The sequence below is a fragment of the Cynocephalus volans genome, chromosome 8 (assembly GCF_027409185.1).
Source record: "Cynocephalus volans isolate mCynVol1 chromosome 8, mCynVol1.pri, whole genome shotgun sequence".
Lineage (NCBI taxonomy): Eukaryota > Metazoa > Chordata > Mammalia > Dermoptera > Cynocephalidae > Cynocephalus > Cynocephalus volans.
The window spans coordinates 104,102,207-104,129,566 of NC_084467.1; the positions used below are offsets into that span (position 1 = coordinate 104,102,207).

At 44.8% G+C, this 27,360-nt stretch overlaps 1 protein-coding gene across 1 annotated transcript; it reads left to right on the forward strand.

The window, feature by feature from the left end:
* The first annotated feature begins 901 nt into the window (after positions 1 to 901).
* Positions 902 to 19,628, forward strand: TENT5C (terminal nucleotidyltransferase 5C). Its single transcript, XM_063106277.1, has 2 exons — positions 902 to 983; positions 17,703 to 19,628. Exon 2 carries the CDS (start codon positions 17,729 to 17,731, stop codon positions 18,902 to 18,904), a length of 1,176 nt encoding a protein of 391 aa, XP_062962347.1. The 5' UTR covers positions 902 to 983; positions 17,703 to 17,728; the 3' UTR covers positions 18,905 to 19,628.
* Positions 19,629 to 27,360: the final 7,732 nt, after the last annotated feature.

Below are 27,360 nucleotides of genomic sequence, written 5' to 3' on the forward strand. Positions count from 1 at the left end.
GTCTTAATTGATAGTTCAGTGGTGAATGGATATAGTTCAAGTTAGTCTGAATTCAGAGCCTGGGCTGTAAACCACTTGCTATGAAATGAAAGGTGTCCAAGCCCCTCCTCCGTGTTATATAACATAACCGGCTAAGCTCTGTGGCATTCTGCGTAGAGCTGAAGCTGTCGTTGCCAGCATTGGCGATGGGTTCCTCCAGGCCCTCCGTCCCACTAACGGCACGCAGGTGGTTCCTGCGGCCCGAGAAACAACTGCATGCACCCTTTCCCCGGTAACGACGCCTTCACCTCCAGCCAGTTTGCTTGGGCAATCAGAAAGGTTCTTAGGAATCAGAAACCGTAAGTTTTCTTCGAGTTCAAACATACGCTGGAGGTAGGCGTGAGCGTTTCACTCCCCGCTCCTGGAGGAGGGAGGACTAGCGCGAAAATCCCCCGAGAAGCGGAAGAAAAACGGGCCTGCGAGGGAGGACAGAGATGGGAAAAGCCGGGGCCGGGGGCAGTTATGCGACAGGAATGGCAGAAAAGAGTGTAAGGGAAAGCACAAACAACGTGTCACGCTAACTCCAAAGTTAAGGGGGTGTCGACGCAGCCCCTCCCTATTGCGCCTGCGCAGTGCTACCTCCTTTGGCACCCCCGCCCCTTTCCGCCGCCGAAGATTTACTCGTCTCTCGGCAACCATTCACCAGAGGAGCCAATCAGAAGGCATCCTTCGCCCTGGCCTCGCCGTCAGCGCCCAGGCGGAAGGATCCCAGGGGCTGGCTCCTCCCCGGCCCGCCTCTGGCTCCCCGGGGAGGGCAGGCTTAAGGGCCAGGGCGGGCGGCGGCGGCGGGCGGGGGCGTGGTCAGGCCGTATAAGAGCGGAGGGGGCGGCGGCGGGACGTCTCACTCGGTGCCGCTGCCTGGGGGCTGTAGTGACCGCGCCGCTCCTGCTGGGGGCTGCCCACGCCAAGGACCTGCCTCTGTCTCCTCCTCTTCCACCGCCCAGGTGAGTCCACGGCCCCCTCCTCTAAAGGTGCGAGGATGCAGCGGCGGCCCCAGTGAGCCGTGCGCCCTGCCGTCTGGGGTCTGTCCCCATCAAGCGGTGCTCAAGAATTTGCCGAGCCTAGTGGGGGGCGCGGGAGCCGGAGGGGACGTGCGGACAGGTGTCGGGACCCAGGGCTCCTTTTCCTCTCCCGCTCCCGCGACGACCCCTCGCGCCTTACACACCCTGCCCTTGAAGGCCAGGAGAGGCTCCGGAGGCAGCTATAGTTTTCCTTAGACTTAGGCCGGGGCTTGGCAAACTTGAGCGAGGTCCCGCTCGGCGCGTCCCGCGGGCTGCGCACTGGCCGGCGCAGGCGGGGCGGCCGGAGTGTGTGATGGGCGTCTTCAGCTCCTCGCCGAGGTCAGGCGACGCCCCCGCCACCCCGGTCCTGCTTGCCGTCGCTCGGGCTCGCCCTGCGCTCCCGCCGGCACGCGCACTTCGCCCGCTGGCCGGTGGAGCGCGAATTCGAATCCGGAGGTTTCACCAGTCACCGCTGGAGACGCAGCGGTCGGGGGCTTGTATCTGCCCCGGGAGACGAGGAGAACTTCCTAGGCTCAGTGCCACGGCCTGGGTTTTACGGGGAGGGGCGGAGATCCTTAAGTTTTCTTGGGCTCACGCTTGACTGTGGACACCGTGAGCAGCAAAGTGACCCGAGCGAGTGACTTGAGCGCTGCGCGTCTCTCGGAAACTTCTGGGGAGTAGGGTGTCTGTGAAATCTGGTTCCTCCCCTTTGGGGAGTGAACCTTGCTTACCGCGTAGGCTGAAAGTCATGACGACTCAGTTGACTCGGATAGCGGTGCCGCTGGTGACTTAGAGGCGCGGCTGCCGCGGGAGGTGTCGCAGTCTGGGGACTCCTTTCGCTCAGATCGCGAGGCCGGAGGGAGGGGAGTCGGAGGAGGGTGACGCACCCGGAGTACAGGTCGATAGTCTGTACACCTAACACAGAACGCCGGCGCGCCAGAAAACCAAAGGCGCTACCTGGAAGTGAGAGGACTCCTGAAGAAATGCCCGGCCAGTTTCCAGAACGCAAGTCCTCAGTGGAACCGACTGTTGGGGCTGGACCCGGCAGGAGGGATCGCCTCAGCCCCTTCCTCCCCATCCCTTTTTGGTCAGAGGAAGGCTTGTTCAGGGCTCTGACCAATTCCTTAAATAGGGACCTGCTTCCTTTTTACCTTTTTTGTTTGTTTGCTTTTTATGGAGATATAACATGCATGCAATGAAGTGCTTAAAGTAAGCTTTTATAAAGACTGTATGTAATCATTTGTATTGTAACAACTTGGTATTCAGGATATTTGTTTGGTGGGTTAGGAGACTGAGCCACCCTAGGGAATAAAGTTTAATAAAGATTATTAAATTTTCCTGCAGGCTGGCCCACTGCCCTCCGGGGGATGAGGGTGGCCATTGTTGGCTACACCAACTTTTCAGCCTGAGTAACTTGGCAAAGCAGCGGGCCAGGAAGCAAGCCAGGTAGCCATGAGGGGGTAGAACTTACCCAGAATTGTACTGTGTCCTAAATCCCCAGAGGCATGACTGAGGGAGTGAAACCTGCCATGTTAGACCCTGCAGTTGAAGGGGGTGGGGTGGGGACTAAAGAATGCTGACTTTTCTCTTCCCTTTCAGGAAAGCGGTCTGAACTGGACCAGCAGTGGGTCTGTCCTTTGACATTCTTGTTTGTGAAGATGAAAACTTAATATCTCTGGAGTCAAGCTTAGTTTATTTACTTCAGATAACTGAAACCTTATCTCTCAAGGTATACCCATAGCTTTAGAGTATATATATTCTCAATAAGGAGTTCTTAGAAGATTTTGGTATATTATATGTCATTGTTCAGGTAGCTGCGGGGTATGTCCTATAACATCAAAGTTAAAAAAATTTTTTTTCTCTGCCAGGAGGCTTCTAAATTGTTACCAAAACAAAGCAAAGGTCCCTAATTTCATAAATAAATTTAGTGTGTGCTCAGAGAACTAACAGCCACACACTATTCTGAGTTTCTCCCATAATACCTACCTTGTATCCACAGATTAAATTTGTGTAATTCTGAAGGAAATGATTTGGGTCTTAGCCTGTTTGTCAGCGTGAGTGTGGCTTGGTTGAGCACCAATGGCTCGTCCTACTTAGTTTCTTCAGCTCTACTCTGAGTGTAAGTAGTCACCAACGTCTCATCCTGATTCCAGAAGTCCTTCCCCACCCAGCCCTATCTCCCAGTAGTGCACACACTTAGCCTACATCCCCCAGTGTTCAAGGCCGGGGCAGATAATGTACATCTTGCACTACTCATCAGAGAACAAAGAATTCCTCATACTTCTGAAAGTCCAAGGAACAGCCCGGCAATAAAGATAACTTAAAAGTGGACTATAGTGCCCTTGTTCTCAAAGTACCATTAACTGGACACGTTTGATACAAAATTAGAAAACGACTTTAACTTAATTTAATTTAATTTTTTTTACTGCTCAAGTAAGTAACACATTGTTTTCATTTTTTATATGTTACATTCATGGAGTCAGCCACTAAAGAATGACAACCCAAGAGCTCTGAATGGATGTTAAGCCTTTTTGCATTAAGGAGAGATGCTGCGGAAGCCCAAGGCTAGTTCTAAGTTAAACTTGTCTCGTGTTTGGGTTTCTTGGTGTCACATCTGATTCTGAGCTGTGTCTGTTATTTTGCGTGTATGTGTGTGTTTTGGGGGTTGAGTGAACAGTGCAGTCTGAAGTGTTACTTGGGATAAAACATTACTCTGGTTAGATAAGGTCTGTTGCTTTTTTGTGTTGTCACTGAAGTAAACAAGGCAATACAGAAACATGCTTTCTGCCGTATTGGTGTTTTGACTGAGGTACATTAAATTGGCACAAATTGTATTATGATGAAGCAGACACCTCTATGTTTAAAGAAATGTTCACATGTTTCTTTAAGTGAGCCCATGGCTCACTTGGGAGAGTGTGGTGTTGATAACACCAAGGCCACGGGTTCGGATCCCTATATAGGGATGGCCGGTTAGCTCACTTGGGAGAGCGTGGTGCTGACAATGCCAAGTCAAGGGTTAAGATCCCCTTACCGGTCATCTTTTTAAAAAAAGGCTACTTGGGCACATCAGTAAATTTGATCTCTTGTGATACTTCCCGAGCTAAGGTCTCTCACACTCTTACCCTTTCACTGTATGCATTATAAGGAAGTGTATAGTTAGAATTGAAATGGTTTAGGAAAATGGTTTCTTTCTATAGCCCAACTATGTAAGGAAGCCTCATGAATTATTTAGAATTAATAGATTTTGTACAGCTGGTCTTTGTAGCCTGTTCTAGAACTTCTTGGAACAATAGGAAAAAACAATATGAAAAAATAACTGCTGATGTTAAGCAACTCTCCATGTAGGGTGTTTTTTAGTCTCAGAGCATTTTGGAGTCTTGGTCACTAAACTGTGTAGAATGTTGTTTATTTCTTGGATAACTGTGATTGAATCAGCAAGTAGTTAAGTGCTTCCTAGGCAGGAGTTTGTGCCAGGTGCTGAGGAGGCCAAGGGAATGGTATGCGAAAAGGCTTCTGGAATCACGCTTGATGCGAGAGTAGCCGGGTTGGCCTCCTCATGCACTTGAGGTACTCAGTTTTCTCGTCTGTCTCAGCCACAGCATCTGAGTCCCTGGAAAGTGGGGTCTCTGCTCCAGAGTCCGCAGAGCCTGCCTGGAGCATGGCCTGGCACGTAGGGTGCTCTTGTTACCTGGATACATGTTCTGCTGGTGTTCAGCTGCTGTTCTTTGCAAAAAGGGAGGCATATATAATTCTAGTGGACCTAGACACTAGAGTTTTTTGGATCAAAAGCTCCCAGCCTAAAGTGCAGGGTGGTTTCTGGGTCGTCTTTTAAATGGAGGCCTTGGGGGTATAGGTTTGGAGCTGAGGGACAGTGACTGCTAATTGACCGACAGCTGAAACTCCTTGAGCTGAGCTCCAGGCCGGCTTTCTAAGCATCCTTCCCACCCACCTGGCACCAGCCCCTCATAGCTCGCTCACTCAGTTGCTAGTTCTGCTGATTCTCCCGCTTTTTAATTTTTTTTGTTTCCCACTATCGTCACTGACCTGGCTTAGGGGCCTCTTGTCGCAGCTTGATGAGAGCAGTAGCCTCCGGCCAGTCCTATGTCAATGAGACACCGTCAGAAGAGCGCACAGGAATGGCAGTTCCTCTTGAAGCCAAGCTTCCTTTCCCAGACCCGTGCCTTCCCGCCTCTATTCTTGACCTCCCTGCGTCACAGCACACATACTCCAATGTGTGAAGAGGTGATGCCACTCCTTCCTCACCTGGCTCTTTTTAAATCCAGCTTTGGACCTTCCCACAGACGTCTGACTGACCCTGTCCCATCTGAGGATACCCTTATCCCATCTCTTCTCTTCAGTACTTCTTCACAGTTCTGCCTCATACCTTATATTCTAGTTTTCAAAATTTTACCTTCAATTGAATGAGCATAAAACATCCCATATCTGTCTCCTTATTTACTCCTCTGTAAATGCGTTTTGAGAAGAAGGTTATGGATGAACCTTGGACCGCCCCAGCCTCCCCACGTGCTTAGCCCTTAGGAGGGTGGGAGAAGAGGCGGTCCCCCGCCCTGCCCGGCTGCTGCCCCCGAGCTCCAAACACACTCGGCTGGTCCTAGCTAAAGAGAGGAGCAGTAGGAGCACCGCAGCTGGAGATGCTGCGTGCTCTGTCATCTGTGTGGCTGGATAGTGGCTGCGGTTGGAGGAGTGCTGATCCAGAAGAAGAGAGTAAGCAGACACCGACAGAACACCTGCCGTGTGTCCAGGTGCTCACCCAGGGTGGCCTCAGTAGGAGCTGGCACTGCCGCCGTCTCCCGCACCCAGGCCCTTTCTGATCTCTGTATTTACCCCCTCTCTGTCACTTAGGCTGCCTTGGTTGTGGGAAGACCTGGCCCTGGCAGAGCTTTTACCTCTTCAACCTTCAGTTGCTTTATTGTGATAAGGACAGTAGACTAGACCAGGGCTGCCCAATGGGAATATGAGAGGCACATGAAAGAGTAAAAATAAACAGTTGAAATTCATTTTAATAATTAGTCTATTTAATCTACCTTATCAACTATTACCATTTCAATGTGTAATCAGTATAAAAATGGAAATGAGATACTTTACATTTCTTTTTTCATACTGAGTCCTTGAAATCCAGTGTGTATTTTGCACTTACAGCTCATCTCGATTTAGACCTAGCACATTTCAGGTGCTCAACAGCCATCCGTGGCTTGTACCTACCTTATTGGGCAGTGCGACTCTAGACCATCTGCCAAAATGGTTCACTTTGGAATTCTGATTCTGCGTGTTTGGAAGGTGAGAGTTAACAACATAAAGTTATGGAAGAAGATTGTGAACCAGATATAAGCTCCGCAATGGCAAGGAGCTCTCTCTTTCTTTCCTATGTATCATAAGCTCCTAGGACAGGGCTCAGAACATAGTAGGCACTCAGATATTTGAAAGAATGAAGGGAAATTCAGTAGTCATGGCTGAGTTACTGATAATCATTCAACCAGTGAGTCAAACTTGACAGTAAAATATATGATGTTTGATTCCTAGTCCAGTGCTCCTTATTTTGTTTTTGTTTTTTTTTAAACTTTTCCTTTTTCAGGTGGTGTGGGGAAGGCACCTTGCAGGTGTAGGGATCTTAACCTTGGTATTATCAACACTGTAACCAACTGAGCTAACTGGCCAGCCCCTCCTTTTTCTTTATAGTCTCTTAGATAATAATCATAAGGTAACAGAATTTCAAAGAACTGTAGATAAAATCTTCTGAGACTGGCAGGGGACCGGGACTCACTTTATCAGCAAGTACATTTTATCATCCCTGATGGTCTAGTGGTTAGGAAAAAAAAATTATCAACAATTTATCAATAACTAAAATTTATCAGCAATTAAAATTTGAATGGAAATGAAAGAAGTAACTTTCAAGTAAAAGGCGTTAATGAGTTATCTAATGATAAAGCATTAATTGATAAATGCTAATTTAATGATCGTCATCCTGCTGAGCTGTATCCATGGCTTGGGCCCGTTGGTAGGTCCACGAACGTAGGAACATCAAAGAAAAGGTGATTCGACCACCCCAGGTGAAGTTGGTGCAGAAATAGGTCTTGCTTCTTCACTTTGATGCCACCCACCCACATTTCTGTTACTCAGCTTCACTTATGTTTTCAGAGGACCCATGAAACCTGGTCATGTTTCACTGGGGCTGCTGCCATTCTCAGTATCTGGAGGCCAAGTACCTGCTACATGAATGTTAACCCCTTGGGGAAGGATCTATGCAAAACAAACTCCTAGATGGAACTGTAGGAGGTAGTTAGCAGTCAGCTCACACTTAGACATTTGTGAATCGGGTGTGTGTATGTGTGTCTACCCTGTGATAAGTGCTGCATTTGACAAACTAAGAGCTACTTGTCTCTTTCTTGATAAGTCCCCGGCATGCTGCTAGTGACTAGACAGGACTTTTAGCTGACTGAGGTCTTCATTTTGGACAAATAACAAAGTCTAAGCTGGAGAGTTAGATGGTAAAGTAGCCTGTGGAAACAACCCTTGATAAAAGTTGGAGGCTGTCAGCTCTTAGACCATGTGGATTATATGTGAATTTGGTCATCTTTATAGTAAACAGTTACCTTTTTAGGAATCATCCTATTTTCTCAGCCTAGTCAATCTCCAAAATGGAAGGGCCAGCTCTCTTTTGAGAGCTCTTTAAATGAGTTTAGACCAGTAACATTTCTGATTTAGAAAGAAGCATTTGATGGCAGGGGACAGGAGTACCAAGGAGCAGCAAGGATTATTTCCAGTTAAGTTGTGTGTGTAGTACTTAATGCTAAGACCTTGGGAAAAAAACCAAGGCTTTTACGCCTAGCTTCCATCTAAAGATGTCTCTGTTCTGACCTTGCTAATATTTACATTTGCAGCAACTTCAGGGTATTCTTCTCAATACTTGAACTTTTGTGGCATCCCTGTTGGAATATCTGGGCCAGTGTTTTGATTCCATTTCATGCTGTTTTGCAGCCACAGCATTAGCTCTGCCAGTGTTATCTCACCACCCACTCTTGCTTAAGTATCCTATTTTGAAAGGTGGGAAAGAGCTTTCTGTTTGGAGTCATCTTTGGGTGGTGTCTGTGGACAGAGCCCAGTTACTGATAACCCTTCAGGGTGTATGTTGGCATCAGTGGGAAAATGAGAATTTGTGAAGGGCCCTCAGACTCTAAAAGCCGGTGCAGAGCAAGGCAGCACCCAGTTTTGCAGCCCGCTTCCATTCAGGACTCAGCTTTCCTTTGGCTCAGGCAGCATCCCAGTTGCCGTGGGAATCTAACCAAATTTTTGGACTCTAGTAAACATCCGTGTTAAATGGCTGGGGGGATGCTGATAACTCTGAGAAAATAGACTGAGACCTCCGGCTGAATGTGGTGGAGCTCAGAGTGAGAAAAGACCATCTGTGGGGTTTGTGGTGTCCCTGACTTAGAAATGTTTCCTTTGAGCACAGTTTTGTGGCATGCAGCAGTTATTTCTTTGAACTGAGGTAGGATGTGTTGTGGGTATTTGAGTGGACTGTAAAAATAAGTTCTTGGAAAAAAGTTAGCATAGAATACATTTTATTGTCCTTCTAAGAAATCATTATTTTATCTGATTCTAATGCTTTGGGCTGTCTACTAATCCAAACACTTACTCCATGTGTGTGAAACACCTCTGTGTGTGTGTGTGTGTGTGTGTGTGTGTATTATCTGTAACTTTTTAATGTGTTTGGGGGCTGTGGAGGAGTCTCCGCAATGTGGCCCGCTCCCTGGGGTGGGGCCCAGACCTGATGAGGGTCCTGCGGCTGGCATACAAAGGCTGGCGTACAAAAGGCTTCAAAAGGCTTCCTCAGGCTGCCCCCACCCCCTCCATCCTAGATAACTTCTGGCCTTCACCACCCAAGGAATTCAAGGAGTAAGGGAGGATTTCTCTTCAGAAGGCCAAATCCACATCAACCCTGGTTTTTCTCCTTTCTGCCCACTTATCTGCTGCTGCATATATCAAGCAGCATGGCCAATGTCCACGGTCATTCAAAGTGCCTGGCTCTTTTTTGAGTGAAAGAATCTCAAGGGCCAAACTATAAGCAGGTGGGGAAAATGACGAATGTCCAGTCTCAGGTTCAGCATTCACAGGTTCCTCTGTCTATTCCAGGCTGTTTCTGTTTTCAGTTTTTTTCCAGCTTTCCGTTCTGCACCGAACCAAGGTGTCCTGATCACTCCCTGCAGATTCACCTGCCTTCACTCTGTAGCTCCACTTGGGTTATGGGTTTCTTTGATCTGAGAATGTTGCCTTCTCATCTGTAGGGAGTGTCCTGTTCTGTTGCTTTATCAGCACTATCAACACTCCTGATCTCCCAGCCCTCAGAGCGGATCCCTGTTGCTGTTCCTTTATTGTATGAGCAAAGTAGATCTTCGGATCAGGATCAACCCATTCCTAACCCTCCCCCACCTCTTGTGCCATTATCTTTTCCTCTTTAATGCTTATCCTGCAAGCCGAAGGTCCCCGCTCCTTCCACTCCTGGGTTCTCTCTCTCTCTTCTGGACTTGCTTTCTCTAAAATCTCCCCTGCCCTGCCATCTAGCTAGCATCTTGGAGCTCCCTTAGAATTGGGGATCCTTGGTCTTCATATCCCAGCCATTATTCCTTTAAAAGGATTCGCATGATTATTAGCATTTCTGTACTTAATTACATTTAATTCAAATCCATAATGATTTTGAGGGAGGGAGTTTCTGTACTGACAGTCATTAGCTACTTCAGTTATAATGCTTCTGCCTTGCTTTTGGCACTTGCCATCTGGCCTTAACCCAGTCTGGTGGCCTTAGCACATCTAGCCAAACTTCTTTTTTATGATCCTATAAAAAAGAATCCTCATACCTTCCTTCCTTTCTTTCTACCTATTGCCATCTCCTTCCTATGACTACCTGAGCACCTAGTTTTTCTTCACCCACCCCCCACCCAAAGCTATTCACTTCCTAGGAAGCCTCTTAAACCCCACTCCTGCCCCTCACCAGCAGTATGTCCTTGGACAGCTTACAGTCTCCAGATCCTCTTTGTTCCCCAGGTTCCTCATCTGTAAAAGGGAGTAATGGAATCTCCTTTATAGGGTGATTGCTAGGAATCAAATGGGTTGATCCAGATAGAGCCCTGACAGCACCATCTCACTGCCTATTTGGGACACTGTCAAATAGAGTTTGGTAGCACCCAGCTAAACATCTAGTCACATTTGGGCCACTCACTGTGGCTGTGGTTGCTGCTATAGGAAGAGCCCCTGGGCTCTGCATATATCAGTACTTGGCTGGAGCTTCTTAGGAAAGTGAGCCCCATGGGAAAAGGATGTGGGCAGGACTAGAAGATGCTTATGTTATGAAGCAACTGATGTGCACCACACACCATGACCAGTGTCTCTGAGGGCCATCTGTAAGCCACCTTGGTGTCTTTTGCTTAACTGGAATTTGTACAACAGCAAACAAAAAAGGGCGGTAGACTCAAGCTTTGCTGTCTTTGGTGTGCATGGTGGGGGTGGGGGCTTAAGATTAAGCACCACAGATATGTGAGGGTACTTCAAAAAGTTCATGGAAAAATACAAAGATATTTCGAATCATTCCATGAACTTTTTGAAGACCCCTAGTATAGTTAACAGAAGGTAGCTTTGTCCTTTTTTTGGTTAGGACCAATAAAGTCTTTGTTTCAGAAAAGATCACTTTAGTAGCAGCAAGCACTGGTCATCCCAGTGCACATTTGGGTTTGTGACGTGCTTACTGCCCCCCCACCTCCCACCCACCAGGGCAGACCTTGTGCTCGGTGGAGGGAGTCACTAGGTCCAAGAGAGAGTTAGGACACTAGCTCTGGAATTGAGGAGCTGGGGTCCATTCAGTTCATCTCTTCTGAACTTTATTACTTGTGAAAAAGGGACAGCTGTGGCTTGCCCAGGGTGCCTGTGAGAATGAAATGGGAATCGTAGCGAAGTGGCTAATACTAAGTACTATTTCATCTGCTTTACACGTATCTGGACATCCTTCATTTTACAAGTGAGTGAGAAATATGCCCGGAGCTGTGGTTCTCATCCACTCAGCTTGCTAAGGGAACAGGTGGGACAGGATATGATGAAGTATATTGCCATCCACTTTTACTTCTGCTTAAATGCTGTAGGTTTTTATATGGTGGTGAAATAGTCTCTTTTTGCTTCAAGGGGAAGAAGAGTTTGTGTGGGAAGACCCACAGGTGCATGGGTCCCCTCTTGGCCAGGAGCCAGGGATGGCAGGTGTCTTTGTTCCACATATGCTTTTCCCTCAGCGTTCGTGACCAGACTGGGCCATTGCCCATGGATGGCTCTCTTAGCCTGAGCTGGAAATTTTACTAGGGAAATCCACACTTTTGAGGTAGCATCCAGAAACAGTGAAAGGGAATTTTGTCATCAGAGGAATGCTGAAATGCGCTTTTTTTGTATTCTTAAACCCACAGTAGGGTCAGAAGAAGAGGGGATGCTCACTTGCCTCTGGACTGGATGGAGGGCTTCAGTAGCTGTGACAGCATTTCTCTGAAGCCTTACAGACAATCACTTCTGTAGCTTTTGTGTTAAGTATCATAGACCTAGACTTAAATATGTACCATCCTTCACTTCATGGATGTATGTCTCTACGCATGTCAAGAACTTGTTGGACAGTTTCTGTGTCTCATACCAGGCACAAAATAGGAATCAGTGTTGATTTGACCTGAGACCTGCATGCAAGTGTCACTCATGCTCTAGCACTCTTACCCTCAATTCGTGCACCTGCCTCTCTTGCGTGCCCACCGTGAATCCCCTCATGCTTTCATGGCCTCTGTCACCCTGTTTTGGAGTTAATTGCTAGCATGGGGGTCTAGATAAGCTATGAAGCAGGACTAGAAATAGCTATTTTTTTCCTATTAAGGCACAAACATAGATTTTCAGGTCAACCTACCCTGAGCAGCTCTAACCTGGGCAGTAGAAAATGTTAAGGTAAGTTAGGCCATGACCTTGTCCTCAGGGAGCTTGGTTTAATCTTCTGTCCGACTTTGTTTTCTCCTTTTCCCCCTGCTCCCTGCCTCTTTGCTGCCATTTCTGCAAATATGCTTTCTTTTGATGTCCGTATTCTACCTTTCTGATGCAGCCAGATGACAGAAAAAAAAGGGAATTCAGGGGTACCTAAGGTAGTTGTTCATGAGGAGTCAAACCTTTTATAAGATTAAGCAGCTTGAACTGACATCCTGACTTGTGAAAAGGTGCCTGAATTTTCCTATCAGTGACAAATTATGATTCTGACCTTTCCCAATATCTGCCATGCAAAATATAATAAATCTGCTTCTCAAACAATGGAAAGGTAATAAAACGCTTTACTTTGAATTTACTAGACTTCAAATTAATTTTTCTAGTGACTATTTCATTAAATCTGCTAACTAGAATTTGCCTTTAACCAGGGTCCTTTATGAGTTGGGAATGTGTGTTTCACATGATTCTTTTACACGGGGATTATATCAGTGTTGATTTAAAGTGGTTAATTAAAACTAAATCTGTTAGACTAAGCTCTGGTGTGTTATCTAAGCACTAAGGGCCTATGACTTGGATTTATTCTAGTAATACCAATGTTTGTCCAAGTAACTTGAAAATGTACTTTTAGTATTTGAAATCATTTGGATGAGTGAGGGAAAATGAATTCTTTTCTAATAAGCACAAATGACTTATTTTAGGCTCTTCTAATGAGCTAAACACTTAATAGGAACCTAGCCTAAATTCATGCCTTCAATAAGTTGAGCTTCTCTATATCAAACTCATGGTAAATTGAGAGAATTAAAAACTACACTGTGGGTTTGGCTTGTCATATCCCACACTGCACTTTTATATAGACTTTTTTCTAAAAGTCAGCTCCATTATTCATATACACGTAAGAAGTTGGCATGGAAGATGCCAACCACAGGCATCATGGATTCCTGAAAAAGTGTTTATTGTGTTTATTAAAGTTCTTCTAACTGAGGCCGGTAATCAACATGACAGTATCACAAGCATAGCTGTGTGTTTGAAATGAGAAGTAGCAATCCTGTAGAACTGCAAAAAAACATTTTTGGATAATACACATAGAATGAGACTATATGAGATGACTAATCCATTATTTTGAGAGTTTGGGGAGGGGGTGTGTGTTTTAAAAAATAAACACTGGGTATTTCCCCATAAGTAGAATTTAACTAAAAGGCATTCTAGAGGAAAAACAGTGCTTCCTCCCCTGCTTACTCCTTTAGAGATCAGCATTTAAGGCTTGGAGGGGAAGCTTCCAAGTGTATTTGATTTTTCGCACACGTATGTGGAAATTGGGGGGAGGAGGAAGAAAGGAATTGAAGAAATTAAATAAGGTAACAGATGAATGGAAGGCTCATAAGGGAAGGATTTTAGAACACAGATCATAAGATTTTAATTTTTTTCAACTAATACAGTATAGATTCCAAATTCAGAAGTACAGAATTTTTCTTCTTCCCTTGTTCTCCAAACCAGAAGTAGTATTTGGTACAGGCTGAACTATTTTTGGTGTATCCTTCCAGAGGTTTTTATATGCTTGTGATAGAGTTTGGATATGTTGTCCCCCCAAAGCTTGTGTTGAAATCTGATCCCCAGTGTGACAGTGTTGGGAGCTGTTTGGGTTGTGAAGGGCAGATCCCTCATGAATAGATCAGCCCTCCCCGGAGTGGGGTGATGAGTGAGTTCTCCTTCTGTTAGTTCCCTCCAGAGCCGGTTGTTGAAAGGTCTCTCTCTCTCTCTCTCTCTCAACTTTTACACATAGTTTTGTACTTGCTTTTCTACTAATGAATGTTGATGACCATTTCACACTCAGAGTGGCTACCATTCTTTTGAACAACTGTATTTGCTTTGTATATTGTAGTGTACTGCATCAAATCCTTTAACCGTCTATTGATGAATACTTGCAGCTTTATAAATCTCCAGTGAAAATCATTGTGCATATTTGTATGTATACTCACAGGATAAAATTCAAAGTAGACTTACTAGAAGTAGAATTGCTACATCAAAGGCTAAGTCCACTTAAAACTGAGTCTCAGGTTCTCCAGAGATTGCCCATGAGCAGTGTCCTGGACGTGTCTGCTTCCCCACACCTCAGGTTTACTGGTCTTTGCCATTCTGATAGGTGAAAATGATACACTGGAGTTTTAACTTGCCCATCCCTTAAAAGGTCGACTATATTGCGTATCTGAGCCACTGTTCATGTTCTCTGCCCCTTCTCTGTTGGGGTCCTGGTATTTCTGATTTGTAGGAGCACTTCATTCATTAAGGAAATTAGTACTTTGCCAAATGTTACAAATATTTTCCTACTTTTGTCTTCTGACTTCTTTATGGTGTTTTTATATAGTCCAGTATACCAGTTGTTGTGGCTTTTAGGTTTTATGTGATTTAGAAATGACTACCTACTCTGTAAATGTAGGTAAATTTTATGTATTTTTTCTTTCTAGTATTCTTAGAGTTTCATCCTTTTACACTTAAATCTTTGATCCATCCATCTAAGATCCATCTAGACTTAGTTTGGCATGAGATGAGGAACCATTTTTATTTTTGCTTTTTAAAAATCTAAACTATCCAGATATCTGTTTTTTTCCCCCTTCGCTATTTTGAAATGCCTCTTTTATTATGTGTTATAGATGATTGATTTTTATTTTCTGGATTTTAAAAATTCTGTTCCATCGATTTATCTGTCTTTTTGTGTTGATAACATGCTGTTTCAATTATTGTGGCTTCGTGATATCTCCTACAGGCTGCTAGTGTACATCATTCCTATTTTTCATGGCTTCTTCTGGCTATTCCTGCCCCTCCTCCCATATGAACCATACAAATTCTCAGTCTAAAACAGATTCAAACTTTGAATTTGCTGCAAGTTCACAGATTTGAAGATGTATGAAAATTCTCAGACATATGTACTTTTGCCCCCCAAAGGAAAAGTTGGTAGCTTCCAAATTCTCACTGGTCTCAGATGCCCCTCCTCTAATGTTAAGAACTATGTTCTAAAGTAGGAGTAGTCCTGACCTTGCCCTCTTTTTAAAATAACTACTTTAAAAAAAAAAAAAAAAAAAGCACAGGTCAAAAGTCCTTTCTACAGTTATTTTCCTCTGCAACATTATTGAGGTTCTTTCTGGAGATTTTCTTAAAGTTGATACTTTTATCCCAAGTACTGATTGCATTGTGGCTTCTCTGTTACCTTGTGACTTCTCATGCCTGTATCACAAACGTGAGCCTTGAAAGCTCAACAGGTGATACACAGTGGAAAGCAAGTTGTATTTCTACAGGTACCAACATGCCTGACAGAAATCTTTGTCACTAAGGCATAGATAGTCTAGCCGTGTCTCAAAACAAAGCCAGAACCACCTTTCTGTAATCATTTGAATTTAATTGTGCAGCACCCTATACAACAAGCACAAATGTTCTGCATGCTAATCACAAAAGCAGCTAGAAAGAACTACTGTGTATAGAGAGCACAGTGAAATGAACCCTAATGTCCCAAATCTGACTTGAAACCAAATGCCAGTCACAATAAACATTAACTATCTTATTACAAATTTTATTTGGTATCCTTAACGTAGGAGTGCCTTGGCAGGATAATCTGGGTAGCTGAGGGCTTTTTAACTCTCTGAAGGTAAACTTTTATCTTTTTTTATCTTCCCCTTGACAAGTATTCTGTAGTGAGCAGGAGCACTCATCCCTAGGTTGGTCTGCTAGAGTCTGCTTTGATCATGTGATCAACCAGCTCAGCAGATCCACAGCCCCTTAACCTGGATCCTAAAGGGCCTCATGATCTGGTTTGAGGAGAGGGGCTTGTGGTGGCCCCTGGACGACTTGCCAGCTCTCAGCTGCATGCTGCTTTCCGCCCCTCAGTCCCAGCCAGGAGCTCATGTTGCCTTTCTGTTGGCTTGTGTCCCCTCCCCACAAGAGAACTCTTCTGTGGCCTTCCTGCTCCCCCTTTCTTCTGCCTTTATATGACGCTTTCTTTCTACTACTAGAGCTGTACACACCACACACTGCCTTGGAATTATATCTTGGGTTCTCATTCACCTTTTTGATGGGAGCTCTTTTCCGTGTGCCCAGCAGTGCCCTGACGCTGAGTATCAACCGTGGGGAATCCCTGGCACTGGGGCCAGGCCAGAAATCTATGCTGGAGCCCCAGGAAAATTCATGCCAATGTGCATTCAAAAGCAGCAGCCTCCAAACAATGAAACTGCAGAAGTCACTGGGATGGGTTTTGTGTGTGTGTAGCAAGTCAGACAGGAGGAGGGGGTGGGAAAACTGTTCACGGTAAAGTCTGAGGACAGCATCTTGACCTTCTGTTTCAGGTTTTACATCCATCTAGCTAATATTTGACCCATATCGATCCATTGGCATCTTGTCTTTCCAACATATCAGTATTTGTTTTTATATACAGTCATCCCTCAGTAGCTGTGGGCGTGTTCCAGGACCCCTATGGATACCAAAGTCCACAGATGCACAAGCCCCTTATACAAAACAGTGTAGTATTTGCGTATAACCTACGCACATCCTCTCACATACTTTAAATCATCTCTAGATTACTTATGATACCTAATACAATATAAATACTATGTAAATCATTACACTGTATTGTTTAGGAAAAAATGACAAGAAAAAACTAGTACAAAGTAGTTGAAAATTACTTTGGAAACTTTGTGGTTGTAGAAGATGAAGTGTGAGTCCTGTTGTCCTGCCAGCACTCAGTGCTCACTTTAATTTCCTTAGGAAGCTTCAGGGTACTACTTTTCAAAACACAGTTGGAAGATCACACGGCCCTGAGGAAGTGTGCCCTCTCCTGTGCAGGGCATCCTTGCTGGGAAGAGTGGTTCTGCTTCATAGCTGCCCTAACCTTCTGTTGGCTAGAAATTTTGTCATGTGAAAAAGTCTGTGGTTCTACCCTGGATGACAGAAGTACTTGTCATAAGACAGACCACTCCTGTATGTGAAAGGGACGTGGGAGTCTTGCTGAGGGAATGTGCTTTATTCTAGCAGGAGTGGTGGGACTCCCATTTCTTAGTGAGGTTGTGGCACAGAGTTGAGAATTCATCTAGTCAAGAGGTGAAGGAAGCTTTTTGTTTGTTTGTTTGTTTGTTTGGGGTTTTTTTTTTTTTTTTTTTTGGTGGATCTTGTGTGTTCTGTGTGCGAGTGTTGTAACCTAGGGATCAGCTACTTCAAGATGTAGTTCGGGAGCCAAAATAGGAGAAGTAACTTCCATAGAAAACAGGGAAAATTTGCAAAACATATAGTTCCTTTATTGAATAATGTTGTGTTTAAGTTACTTGGTTTCATAAGTCTGTTTGCTTCCTTTCACACAAACCAGCACATACCATCCCTCACTCCCACACAAAGCACAACATTACAACTAAAACAAAAATCCACACAAAATAAAATTATGAGGTTATCTAAGCTGGTATAGAATTAGTTTATGTATTTTTGTCCTTACTCTAAAGTGTAGGGCACTGTTCTTTATGTGTTTCATTTAATCCTTGCAGCAACATTGAGTGATTGGGGCTGTTGATAGCCGTCTCACAGGAAAATGTTCAGCAGTAAGTCACCACCTTCTCTGAGTTCCTCAAGCTGTTTTGCCAGGTAGAAGTGAATCCTAACTCTGTTTCTCACCCTCCCTTTCAGTTTCCCCAGCTGGAACACCCCCCAAGATGGCAGAGGAGAGCAGCAGTACCAGGGACTGCGTGTCCTTCAGCGTGCTCAGCTGGGATCAGGTGAGCCGGCTGCATGAGGTCCTGACCGAGGTCGTCCCCATCCACGGACGAGGCAACTTTCCAACCTTGGAGATAACTCTGAAGGACATCGTCCAGACCGTCCGTGACCGGCTGGAGGAGGCAGGCATCAAAGTGCAAGACGTGCGGCTGAATGGCTCTGCAGCTGGCCACGTTTTGGTCAAAGACAATGGCTTGGGTTGCAAAGACCTGGACCTAATCTTTCACGTGGCTCTTCCAACAGAGGCAGAGTTTCAACTGGTCAGAGACGTGGTTCTGTGTTCCCTTCTGAACTTCCTGCCAGAGGGCGTGAACAAGCTCAAAATCAGTCCAGTCACTCTGAAGGAGGCATATGTGCAGAAGCTGGTGAAGGTTTGCATGGACACTGATCGCTGGAGCCTGATTTCACTCTCCAACAAGAATGGGAGGAATGTGGAGCTGAAATTCGTTGACTCCATCCGGCGTCAGTTTGAGTTTAGCGTGGACTCTTTCCAAATCATCCTGGATTCTTTACTTTTTTTCTATGACTGCTCCAGTAACCCCATCTCTGAGCACTGCCACCCCACAGTGATCGGGGAGAGTGTGTATGGGGACTTTGAGGAAGCCTTTGACCATCTGCAGAACAGACTGATCGCTACCAAGAACCCCGAAGAAATCAGAGGCGGGGGACTTCTCAAGTACAGCAACCTTCTCGTGCGGGACTTCAGGCCCACGGACCAGGAAGAAATCAAAACTCTAGAACGTTACATGTGCTCCAGGTTTTTCATCGACTTCCCAGACATCCTGGAACAGCAAAGGAAGTTGGAGACCTACCTTCAAAACCACTTTGCCGAAGAAGAGAGAAGCAAGTACGACTACCTCATGATCCTTCGCAGGGTGGTGAACGAGAGCACTGTGTGCCTCATGGGACATGAACGCAGGCAGACCCTGAACCTCATCTCCCTCCTGGCTTTGCGCGTGCTGGCAGAACAAAACATCATCCCCAATGCCACCAACGTCACCTGTTACTACCAGCCAGCTCCTTATGTCAGTGATGGCAACTTCAACAACTACTACGTTGCCCATCCTCCAGTTACCTACAGCCAGCCCTACCCCACCTGGCTGCCTTGTAACTAGCCTTGAGACCTGAGGGTTTCTGCATTGGGAACCCCAACAGGGCAAGGGCTCTCATGTAGGGGAGCCTTCTTCTAGATGTAGGTGTTTGGCTTTTAAAGGGGAACTCAGCTCTGATTCTGCCTTTTTTTTTTTTTTTTTCCTTTGTGCACCCATTGGAATGGGTCTAAAGTATATTGTGAGCCAACCCTGTAAGGACCTATATTACAGTGCCACTTTGGAAAAGGCTATAGGACTTGCAACCTATCCACATCTTTCCAAGATAGACACTGACATATCACGTCCCAAACATTAGCACATGGGGATTTGATCTCTGTTCAGTAACTGAGAATGAGAGAGCTGGGGCAGCATATGAGAAGTGTTAAGCTACTTTTCTTTTCACTTGAGCCTAGGGTAGGCTGTGTTGGCCCTCACTTGGAATTCTCAGCAGTTGCATGAAAGTTGTGCTGATGGTGTCTTTTCTTGTATCAGTTTTAGTCAGGCAGAAAATGGTAAACATGAGGGTGCTCTTGTGACTTCATTTATGCTCAGGAGACCAAATTGCCTAGGTTTACTCCCTGTCAGCAGAGCTGAGAATTTCTTCCATCAATAAACCAAAGCCAATAGTGGAGATTAAGATCTGGTTGGAAGTGATTTATGGTTTAGATGCTGTGCTATCTTGAGGAATTGTGAGATATTGCTGAGAAAAAAAATGACCTTTTCTTGAAATATAACTTGAAAACAAATTAAAATATGGAACATAATATTAAAGAATTGTGGTGGTGGTGGTGGTGGGTGATTGTAAATAGGAAACATGAATGTTCATTTCTATTTTTCTTTTAAGGAATTCTTATTGAATGGCACTTTTTCCCCCTCTCATCAGCTCTTTCACAGCTGACTTTTGTTTTGCTTTTCCTAAGACTAAGGATTGTGTTGAGTCTAGAGTCATTGTAGTAACAGACATGAGGGTCTTCCCATGTTTTAATTGGAAACCCATTTTGATCACATTCCAAGTACGACAAAGCTGTTTTTCTGGAGTGCTTTGGCTAGTTTTGTTTGTTTTTGTTCTTTGCGTCTTTTTTTTTCCCCCTCTCAAAATAGTCATTTCCTTCTCCAGGTGTGTTTGACAGCAAATGACTTCTGCGCATCAGAGCTAGCAGGGCACTCTGAAATCATGCCGGTATATTTGGAGAAGAATTGAGTGAATGACAAATGATCTTATTCTGGTAGATTTGGCCATACTTGCTTATATTCTGCACTTTAGAAGGAAAACAGTGTTAATCTCTAGTCTAAAGCAAGTTTAGTAAATGGGAGTTCTAGGCTACTGTTGCTTTTTCCAGTAGTATAGATAAGGAATTTTGTATTTTGCAAGTTTTTGTGGGATCTCTTAAAAACCATCACTTTAGGGTTTCAAGGGCAAAGGCACTCAATATTGCCAGCCTGCTTGATTTCTAAAGTGATTTAATCAAATCCATGCTCCTGATTTTTATTTTCTCCTGTGGGCATAAAAATCCAAAGCCCTGAGTGGTTGCTTTCTCTTCTCTCTAAGCATTGAAGTTATCTTAATGCAGAAATGCTTAGTAGAAATGGGTGGTTTACCTTTTTCTAAAGATATATTTTCAGGTTTCCTCTGAAATGTGATGTCTTGGTCCTCTTAAACAAACAAAAGCAGATCAGATGTGACTGAAACCCAAGGCTTAGCTGGTATCCATGTTGTGCTACTTTAGGTGACTAGAAGCCACTTCTTAATTTAACCAGCTCCTGTTTCCCTGTGAGTTTTGTTTGAATTCACTGGCTTTCAGTCAAGGCCAATTCTACGTTGAGGGGACCCAGGGTTTCAGCAAAAGGGGCACTGAAGAGTGAATCCCAATGAAGAGTAATCCTAACTTTGAAATTGTCTGGTCATCTATGACCTTAAAAAGCTGCCATTGCGGTCATATGGCAACATATTTGCACAAAAATGACATTTGTTTAACCAAAGCTTTGAAATGTGATGAAGCCTTCAACATAATCACTTGTTAATGGAACTCAGTATTGCTTCTATGTAGGAGGCCTGGGGACCGGGGTGATGAGGCACCAGATAAAAGACAGGATCCACATGAAGTAATTAAATTTCTGGTTTGTCCTTGAGTTCTTTCTGCTTATATTTTTTTCATATCTAGTAATAGGTCCCCACTTTTGAAGAGATGAAGGGAGGCACAGAAGTTGCAAGAAATTCCCAGTCCCCCGGTTCTTTACCAGCATTTGCACGATAGCCATCTTGGTAGAGTCTCTTCACCTGAGCTTTTTAGTAGCCCAGCTATTTTTGTAGATGAGAATATCATGTGTTCTGGAACCATCAGGGTAAAAGCTATACTGACCAAAGCTGCACTTTTTAAACACAGTCCTTGGACTAGGTGTCTCCACCTGCTCTGTGAGCCTTTTGCCAGCCTCAGAATAGGCCAAGTAACCTTGAATTTCAGATGTCTGGAAATTCTAGCTGAAACCTACCTCTTATACTGCTCACACCAGCACCAGGTACCCTGAACTTGTATTGAGTCCAGCGGTTCCTATTTTTTGTGTGTTGAGTAACATGAAACTCGGCAGTGGCAGAGGGCACTAAGGTTCAAGTGCAAGTTCTAATCTAAATTTAAGCAGTCTCTCATTTGCTTCAGGACTCTGAACTGTTTCCTGATGCTTTCTGCAAGTATGCAGTCTGTTCTCCCAGCCTGCTTCTTGGAGTCAGGTTGAGCAGCAGGGAGATGAAAACAGTGCCTTTTCCCCTCGTGCTGGCAGAAGAGCACACACTAAATTCCAGGCCTTGAGCTTTAGTCTCACCCTTAAATCTTACCTTGGCAATAAGGCACTATTCCTCATTCAGTTTCAGTGCAAAACTAAACTCTCCATCACGAACACCTTCAAATCAGAATCCCTGATGACTGCGTGTGGAAATGTGGCATATCCACACCTGGGGGTCCTGGCAGGTGGGGTGAACGGGTAGGGTAGACGCTTGGTTCCTGATACATGGTACAGATGTGGTTTGGCATTCAAGTTTGGTGTCTCCCTCCACTACCCCCAGTGTGATTTCCCCTGGGGATTTGTTTCACAGCAAACTGTATGTGAACCTGTGTTTTGTGGTGACACATTAATAATTAAGTTGCTAAAGCTCTGAATCTGCTTATCCTTCAGCCTCACCTCTGTACTAACACTTTCCCTTCATGGTAGGTTAGGATTTTGACAGTAATGCTTTGTGAACTTTGGGAAATGGGACCACTCAAAAGCAACTTTCTAACTTTAGGAATAACTCCTTTCTAGTTAATTTTCTGATACTAGTGCCTTGTTTTAGGATGCAGCTATCTTCTTAGCTCAAACGTCCTCTTCCAGAGAGTGCATTGAAGTATCGTTATCCAATCATGAGAAGAGACCCTGGTGTCATGGGGACCATTACTTCCTGGGTGTCTGACTGGGGCTCTGCACTAGGGGATGGATTCTGTCAGTTGAAAGAACTTCGAGTTTCTAGGGTTGGAATCACATCCTTAACGTGACAGAGTCCAGAATTTCACAGCTGGCTTTGGAACATATTCCAATCCAACCAATTAAACTCAGAGGACCAAGGGAGTTGGATAGAGGCAAGGTGTTTTGAAAGATCTGGCAAATTTTCAGATGTCCAAGGTGAGGAATCAGGAAAGAAAAGTCTTTTTTTTTTTTTTGTCTGCTCAAGTGCCTAGATTTTGTTTACCTATCACTTTTTAAAAAATAGTTTGTGTGAGCTAAAGAAAATGCTTGGAGTTTTGCCTGGGCTAGTGAGAGTTGGTACAAATTTTCGTGTGTGTTTGCATAGGAAGGTAAGATGACCATCCACTAAAAAGGAAGTAGTTAAATAATATGGATCTGTGGGTGTTTTTAAAAACTCAAGCTATCTGATCTTTTTTTCTTTAAATGAATGAAAACTTATTTTCCTAAAGGAGCTATTTATTTCCAAATTAATATAGATGAAAAGTAAGATACCTATTAGACCAAATTGGAAGCTTTTTTGGTTATATTTGCCTAGCCTTTGAAATAATTTCTTAGCAGTGCCTAGGATGTGTGGCATTTCCTCTTTGGTAATGGTCACTAACCTTCTTGATGCAGATGAAATCACTTGTCAATGCAAAATGTGTTAAAAATTAATGAAATAAAGCTTTGAGTTTGAGAAATAAAGGTATATTTAAAAAAAACTGTCAGTTGTGCTCATTTCTTTGTTTCCTTCAGTGTTGAACTTATTTTAGGTTTCAGGAAGTATTGATTGAAGATGGGCAGTTATCAACATTATCAGCCTTGGATACTTCTCTGAAAGACGTGATTTCTCTGGAGAAGGGGTGTGTGGTTACATTGGAGGCCTTAAGTTCTTTAATATTTGGACTCTTTCCTAAGGTGCCCCACTAGCTTAAACTGAGCTTTGTTGTTGACCACAACTTCTTGGATAATATCTACAGTAGGTGTAGTCTTGAAATCTGCCTTTACTGGCATCTTGTTTGATCCAGTGCCCTTGGCTCCAAGCCCATTTCAATAAGAGAACCAAAATAACTTCAGCCGTATTATGCAACTACTACCGTAGTTTCTTCACAATTTTAAAGACAAATAGAAGTGAACAAGTGATATTTGAGTAGTTGATAGATGTTTGAAGGGTATAAAGAGACTAAACCTTGCGTGGTCAGCAATCTTCTTCCTGATTCCTTTGATCCAATTCACAACGCCCCCTCTCCACCCCAGCTCTGTTCCTTCCTGACCTCTGTTCCTTCCTGACCTCTGTTCTGTGCTGAGTTTCTTTAACTCCTACGGTATCCTCTGTAACTATCACCAAGAAACTTATGTCTTTAACTGTTTAAAATCCTTCAACCTGACCATTACTGCTCCTCCTTAAACCTTTGGTCTGAGAATGAGCATTCTCTGGAGTGCAGTAGGCACAGAGTCCCTCCAGGTTGCTTCTGTGGTGTGTGTGTGTGTGTGTGTGTGTGTGTGTGTGTGCAGTCACCCTTTATCTCTGAAGCCCTGACTTCCAGCCCAGACCATCTATGCTGCAACTTCGTCCTCCATCCCAGCACCACCAGTGTCTTGTGTCAGTAGCCTCCTTAGCCTTACAGTTGACCACCTCAGTTGTGGCCATCGACGTTGTTAGACTTTGTCTGGCTCTAGAAATGCTCATGAAGGTTGGAGTGACTTTCTTCTCCCTCCATGATCACATGAATTGGGATCAATCAAAAACGATTTTCTGATCTTATGTTTGCCTACAAGCTGCCTTCAGCATCCTTTTCCTCCTCTTCTTTACCGCATATACCTTCTGAAATGTTCCTTGACACTGCCCTTCTGGTTGCCTTCAGCTCTTGCTTGGGCTATTTCATGAGTCTTGTTACTTGTCTCCCCTCTCTTTACTTGACTCTTCCGAGGACTCTTTCTAAAACATGTTCCTGTGCTTTTCCCATACTGTAAACCTACTCAAGACCTTACTGTGCAAGAGCAGATGTCAGACCGAACAATGTGATGTCGGGTGGCCTTCACAGCTAGCTCCAGGCTACCTTCCTATCCTTTTGCCTTTCTACTGGGTTGGCCGCCTTCCAGTTCCGGAGCACACAGCCTTCCATGCACCCCACTATGCAACAGGCTTCTAAGAACTCAGCTAAATGTCACTCCTCCCACCTTCTCTGGCTTACTATGCCCTGTCCCCGCCACCTCTCCTTCCTGCTGTTTCTGTTAGAGCACACACTGGGTTGCATCACTTCACCCACACTGTGGACACCTGTATGTCTCATTCTCCACTGCCTGCTTCCCACACAGCTGGCATAGATCTGGTGCTTCAAAAGTCAAGCTTCGTGTTTTTTGTCCCTGGAGGACTTGTACTTGGCCACTACCAACTAGAAGGCTGAATCCTGGATATTTACCTGGATGTGTTGTAATGCCTTGTCCTGGTGCCAGAAAACATTGTAGTCCCAGCCATTGTCCAGACCAATATTTACATGCTGAACAGCTGGTGTGGGAAGCGGTGGTGCTCAGTTCTCTGGAATGAGCAGTCACATCCTGGACATTGTAATGCTATTGATCACAAACTCTGGACCTCCCAATCAAGGTCAGTACTTGGGGCTGAAATCCTCACACTCTGCTGTATTCTTCCTAACTCCCCAACTTTTTTTTTTTGAAGATCTCAATTGGTTTTATTGCAATTCTAGAACCAGGCAACACATTGCTCCATAAGATATAAAAAGTGTTCCCGTGAGCCAAGCAGAGGAGGTTGGTTTTATAGACAGAAAAAGGCTAAAGAAAGCAGAAACAAAGAACAAAACAGCGGATTGGCCATTTCAAAGTTACTTTCCTTGTAAGGTGGGAACAGGAAGACATAATACAAAAATAATATCAGGTTACTTCTGGCTCTCTCTTTTGTGTAAGGATTAAAGCAGAGGGAACTTCATTATCATACCTATTGAAGATTTAAACTGGCCTGTTCCGGAAATTAGCTGTTAACCTTTCTCTTGACTTCTCAGAAGGTCAGACCACAGCCTAAGTGATGTGGAATTTAGCAGGGGTGATTCCATTCTGATTTTTAGTCTGGTCTTTTGGGACCTCGTACAGGAACTTAGTCCAAAACAATGGCCTCCTATAATTGTTATTTAATAATTCCCGCTTTCGGTCAGGCTCTCACCTAAGTAAGATTGTGACCGGAACAAAGGGCATTAGTGCCTCTCTTTACCACCGTTCTGGGCTCCCGCTCTCAGCACGCACGCACAGGTTAAGGCATCCTCATTATCATGCATTTCTTTGTGCTTTGGTTGTTCAGCCCGTTTAACCATTTGACAAGAGACCGTTTGACATTCTCTGGATAACTGCACAAAAACATTTAAAACTTTTGAGAGAATTCAGTGCACCAGGGGGAGGTTACTGTTATTACTATCTGGAGGATAATACCAAAAGTTTGGAGTATGCTCTTTAGCCAGGGTCCCCATGAGCCAAACCAACTAAAATTGAACAGATCACAGAATGAGTTAGTTAAAGAGTCTACCCGTTTTAACCAAGTAGCGTGCTCGTTACTATTTTGTAACTGGTAACTAACCAACTTACCATTTTGGTGTTTTTTTAGCAGAACTTCTCTCATGTAGTCTGCAAGTGTTAACTCCTCAGCGTTGGTGTGATGTTTGCTTTGCCACCTGTGATCTCTAGGACTCCAGAAGTACACTTCTCAACTAGTGGGGATTCAACTGGGTGGGATAGCAACATACTTTGTTGTAATTCTGGATTAATATCTGCTGGAAGATGCTGAGAGGGTCTACCAAATAACCTCCGTGAGGAGCAAAGGCCCAAGCTTCCGTGTGATGGCACCACTCTGCAACTTACCTTGCTATGTGACTTCATCCTCTCCCGGGGCCTGCAGCCCCTTACGTACCTTGTGGCTGGTAGAATCAGAGGCAGGTTGAGGGTGACACCCAGACTGGGCTGTAGTAAGATGGTGGATGGCTCTGTGTTGAGTGGTCCACTCCCTCTGGAAGCCCTGCCTAAAAGCCGAGGGGGACTGGTAAGACTGAGTGACTTCCTGGCCCAAGTGACAATAGCAGAGCTGGGGCCACAGTGCCAATTTCTTGTCTCCTGTGCCACAGGGCTGTATGTGTCCCTCTTCTGGGGATAGATGCCATCTGGAAGACTGCGCTGGTCTGGCAGATGAGCCTCAGGCCTCTCAGCCTCCTGACTGGCGTCCTCACCTTCAGCAGATTTCTGTGAGTGCTGCCAGGGAAGCCAGACCGTGCCGGGAGGCTTCTTTCTTACCATTCCTTACCGAGCTTGGAGTGATCTGGCCTACCTGTTCTGGCCATGACTGGATCACAGGTCTGTCAACTCCAGGGCACTTTGATCAAAGCCGGTCAGTCCCCTGGCTGCCTTTTACTGTAGGAAGTTTCTTAAAAGGAGAAATGTGCCTAGAGGAAAGGCATAAGAATCAACAGTGACCTGCTTTCTTTCAGATGCTCACCTGGAGCTGTAGTGTGTGTATGTGTGTGTGAGAGAGAGAGAGGAAGAAAGGGACAGATGGAGACAGGCAGCACGACAGTGACTTTGGTCGGGTTCTTCTAAACAATTTTAATTTACCCCTTCAATATGGATAACGTAAGAAGCTTTGCTGAAGAGGTCTGTTGGAAATTAAAGCCACGAGAAAGTGGAATGACGATTCCTCACATTTGACTAAGGCTTCCGGGACACATTACACATACATTAACTTGTGACCTCAGATACCTGTGAGATAGGTAGCAGTATTCCCATCATGCAGGCAGGAGCCAGAAGCTCAGGGCTTCTGAGTTGCCCAAGGTTACACAGCTTGTAAGAGGCAGAGCCCGTCACAAAGATCTGACTGCAAGGCATCTCTCCCTTTTCCTACAACCTGAAGGTGCTCTGTGAACCATAAATCGCTGTGCAAGTGTTCATTGTTATGCCCCCCCCCCCCCCCCGCAAGGGCCCAAGAGGTGTTGAGTTGCCTGGTAATAGAT

Coding starts and splice junctions, on each gene's coding strand:
- TENT5C (XM_063106277.1), top strand. CDS start 17,729: ATGGCAGAGGAGAGCAGCAGTACCAGGGACTGCGTGTCCTTCAGCGTG.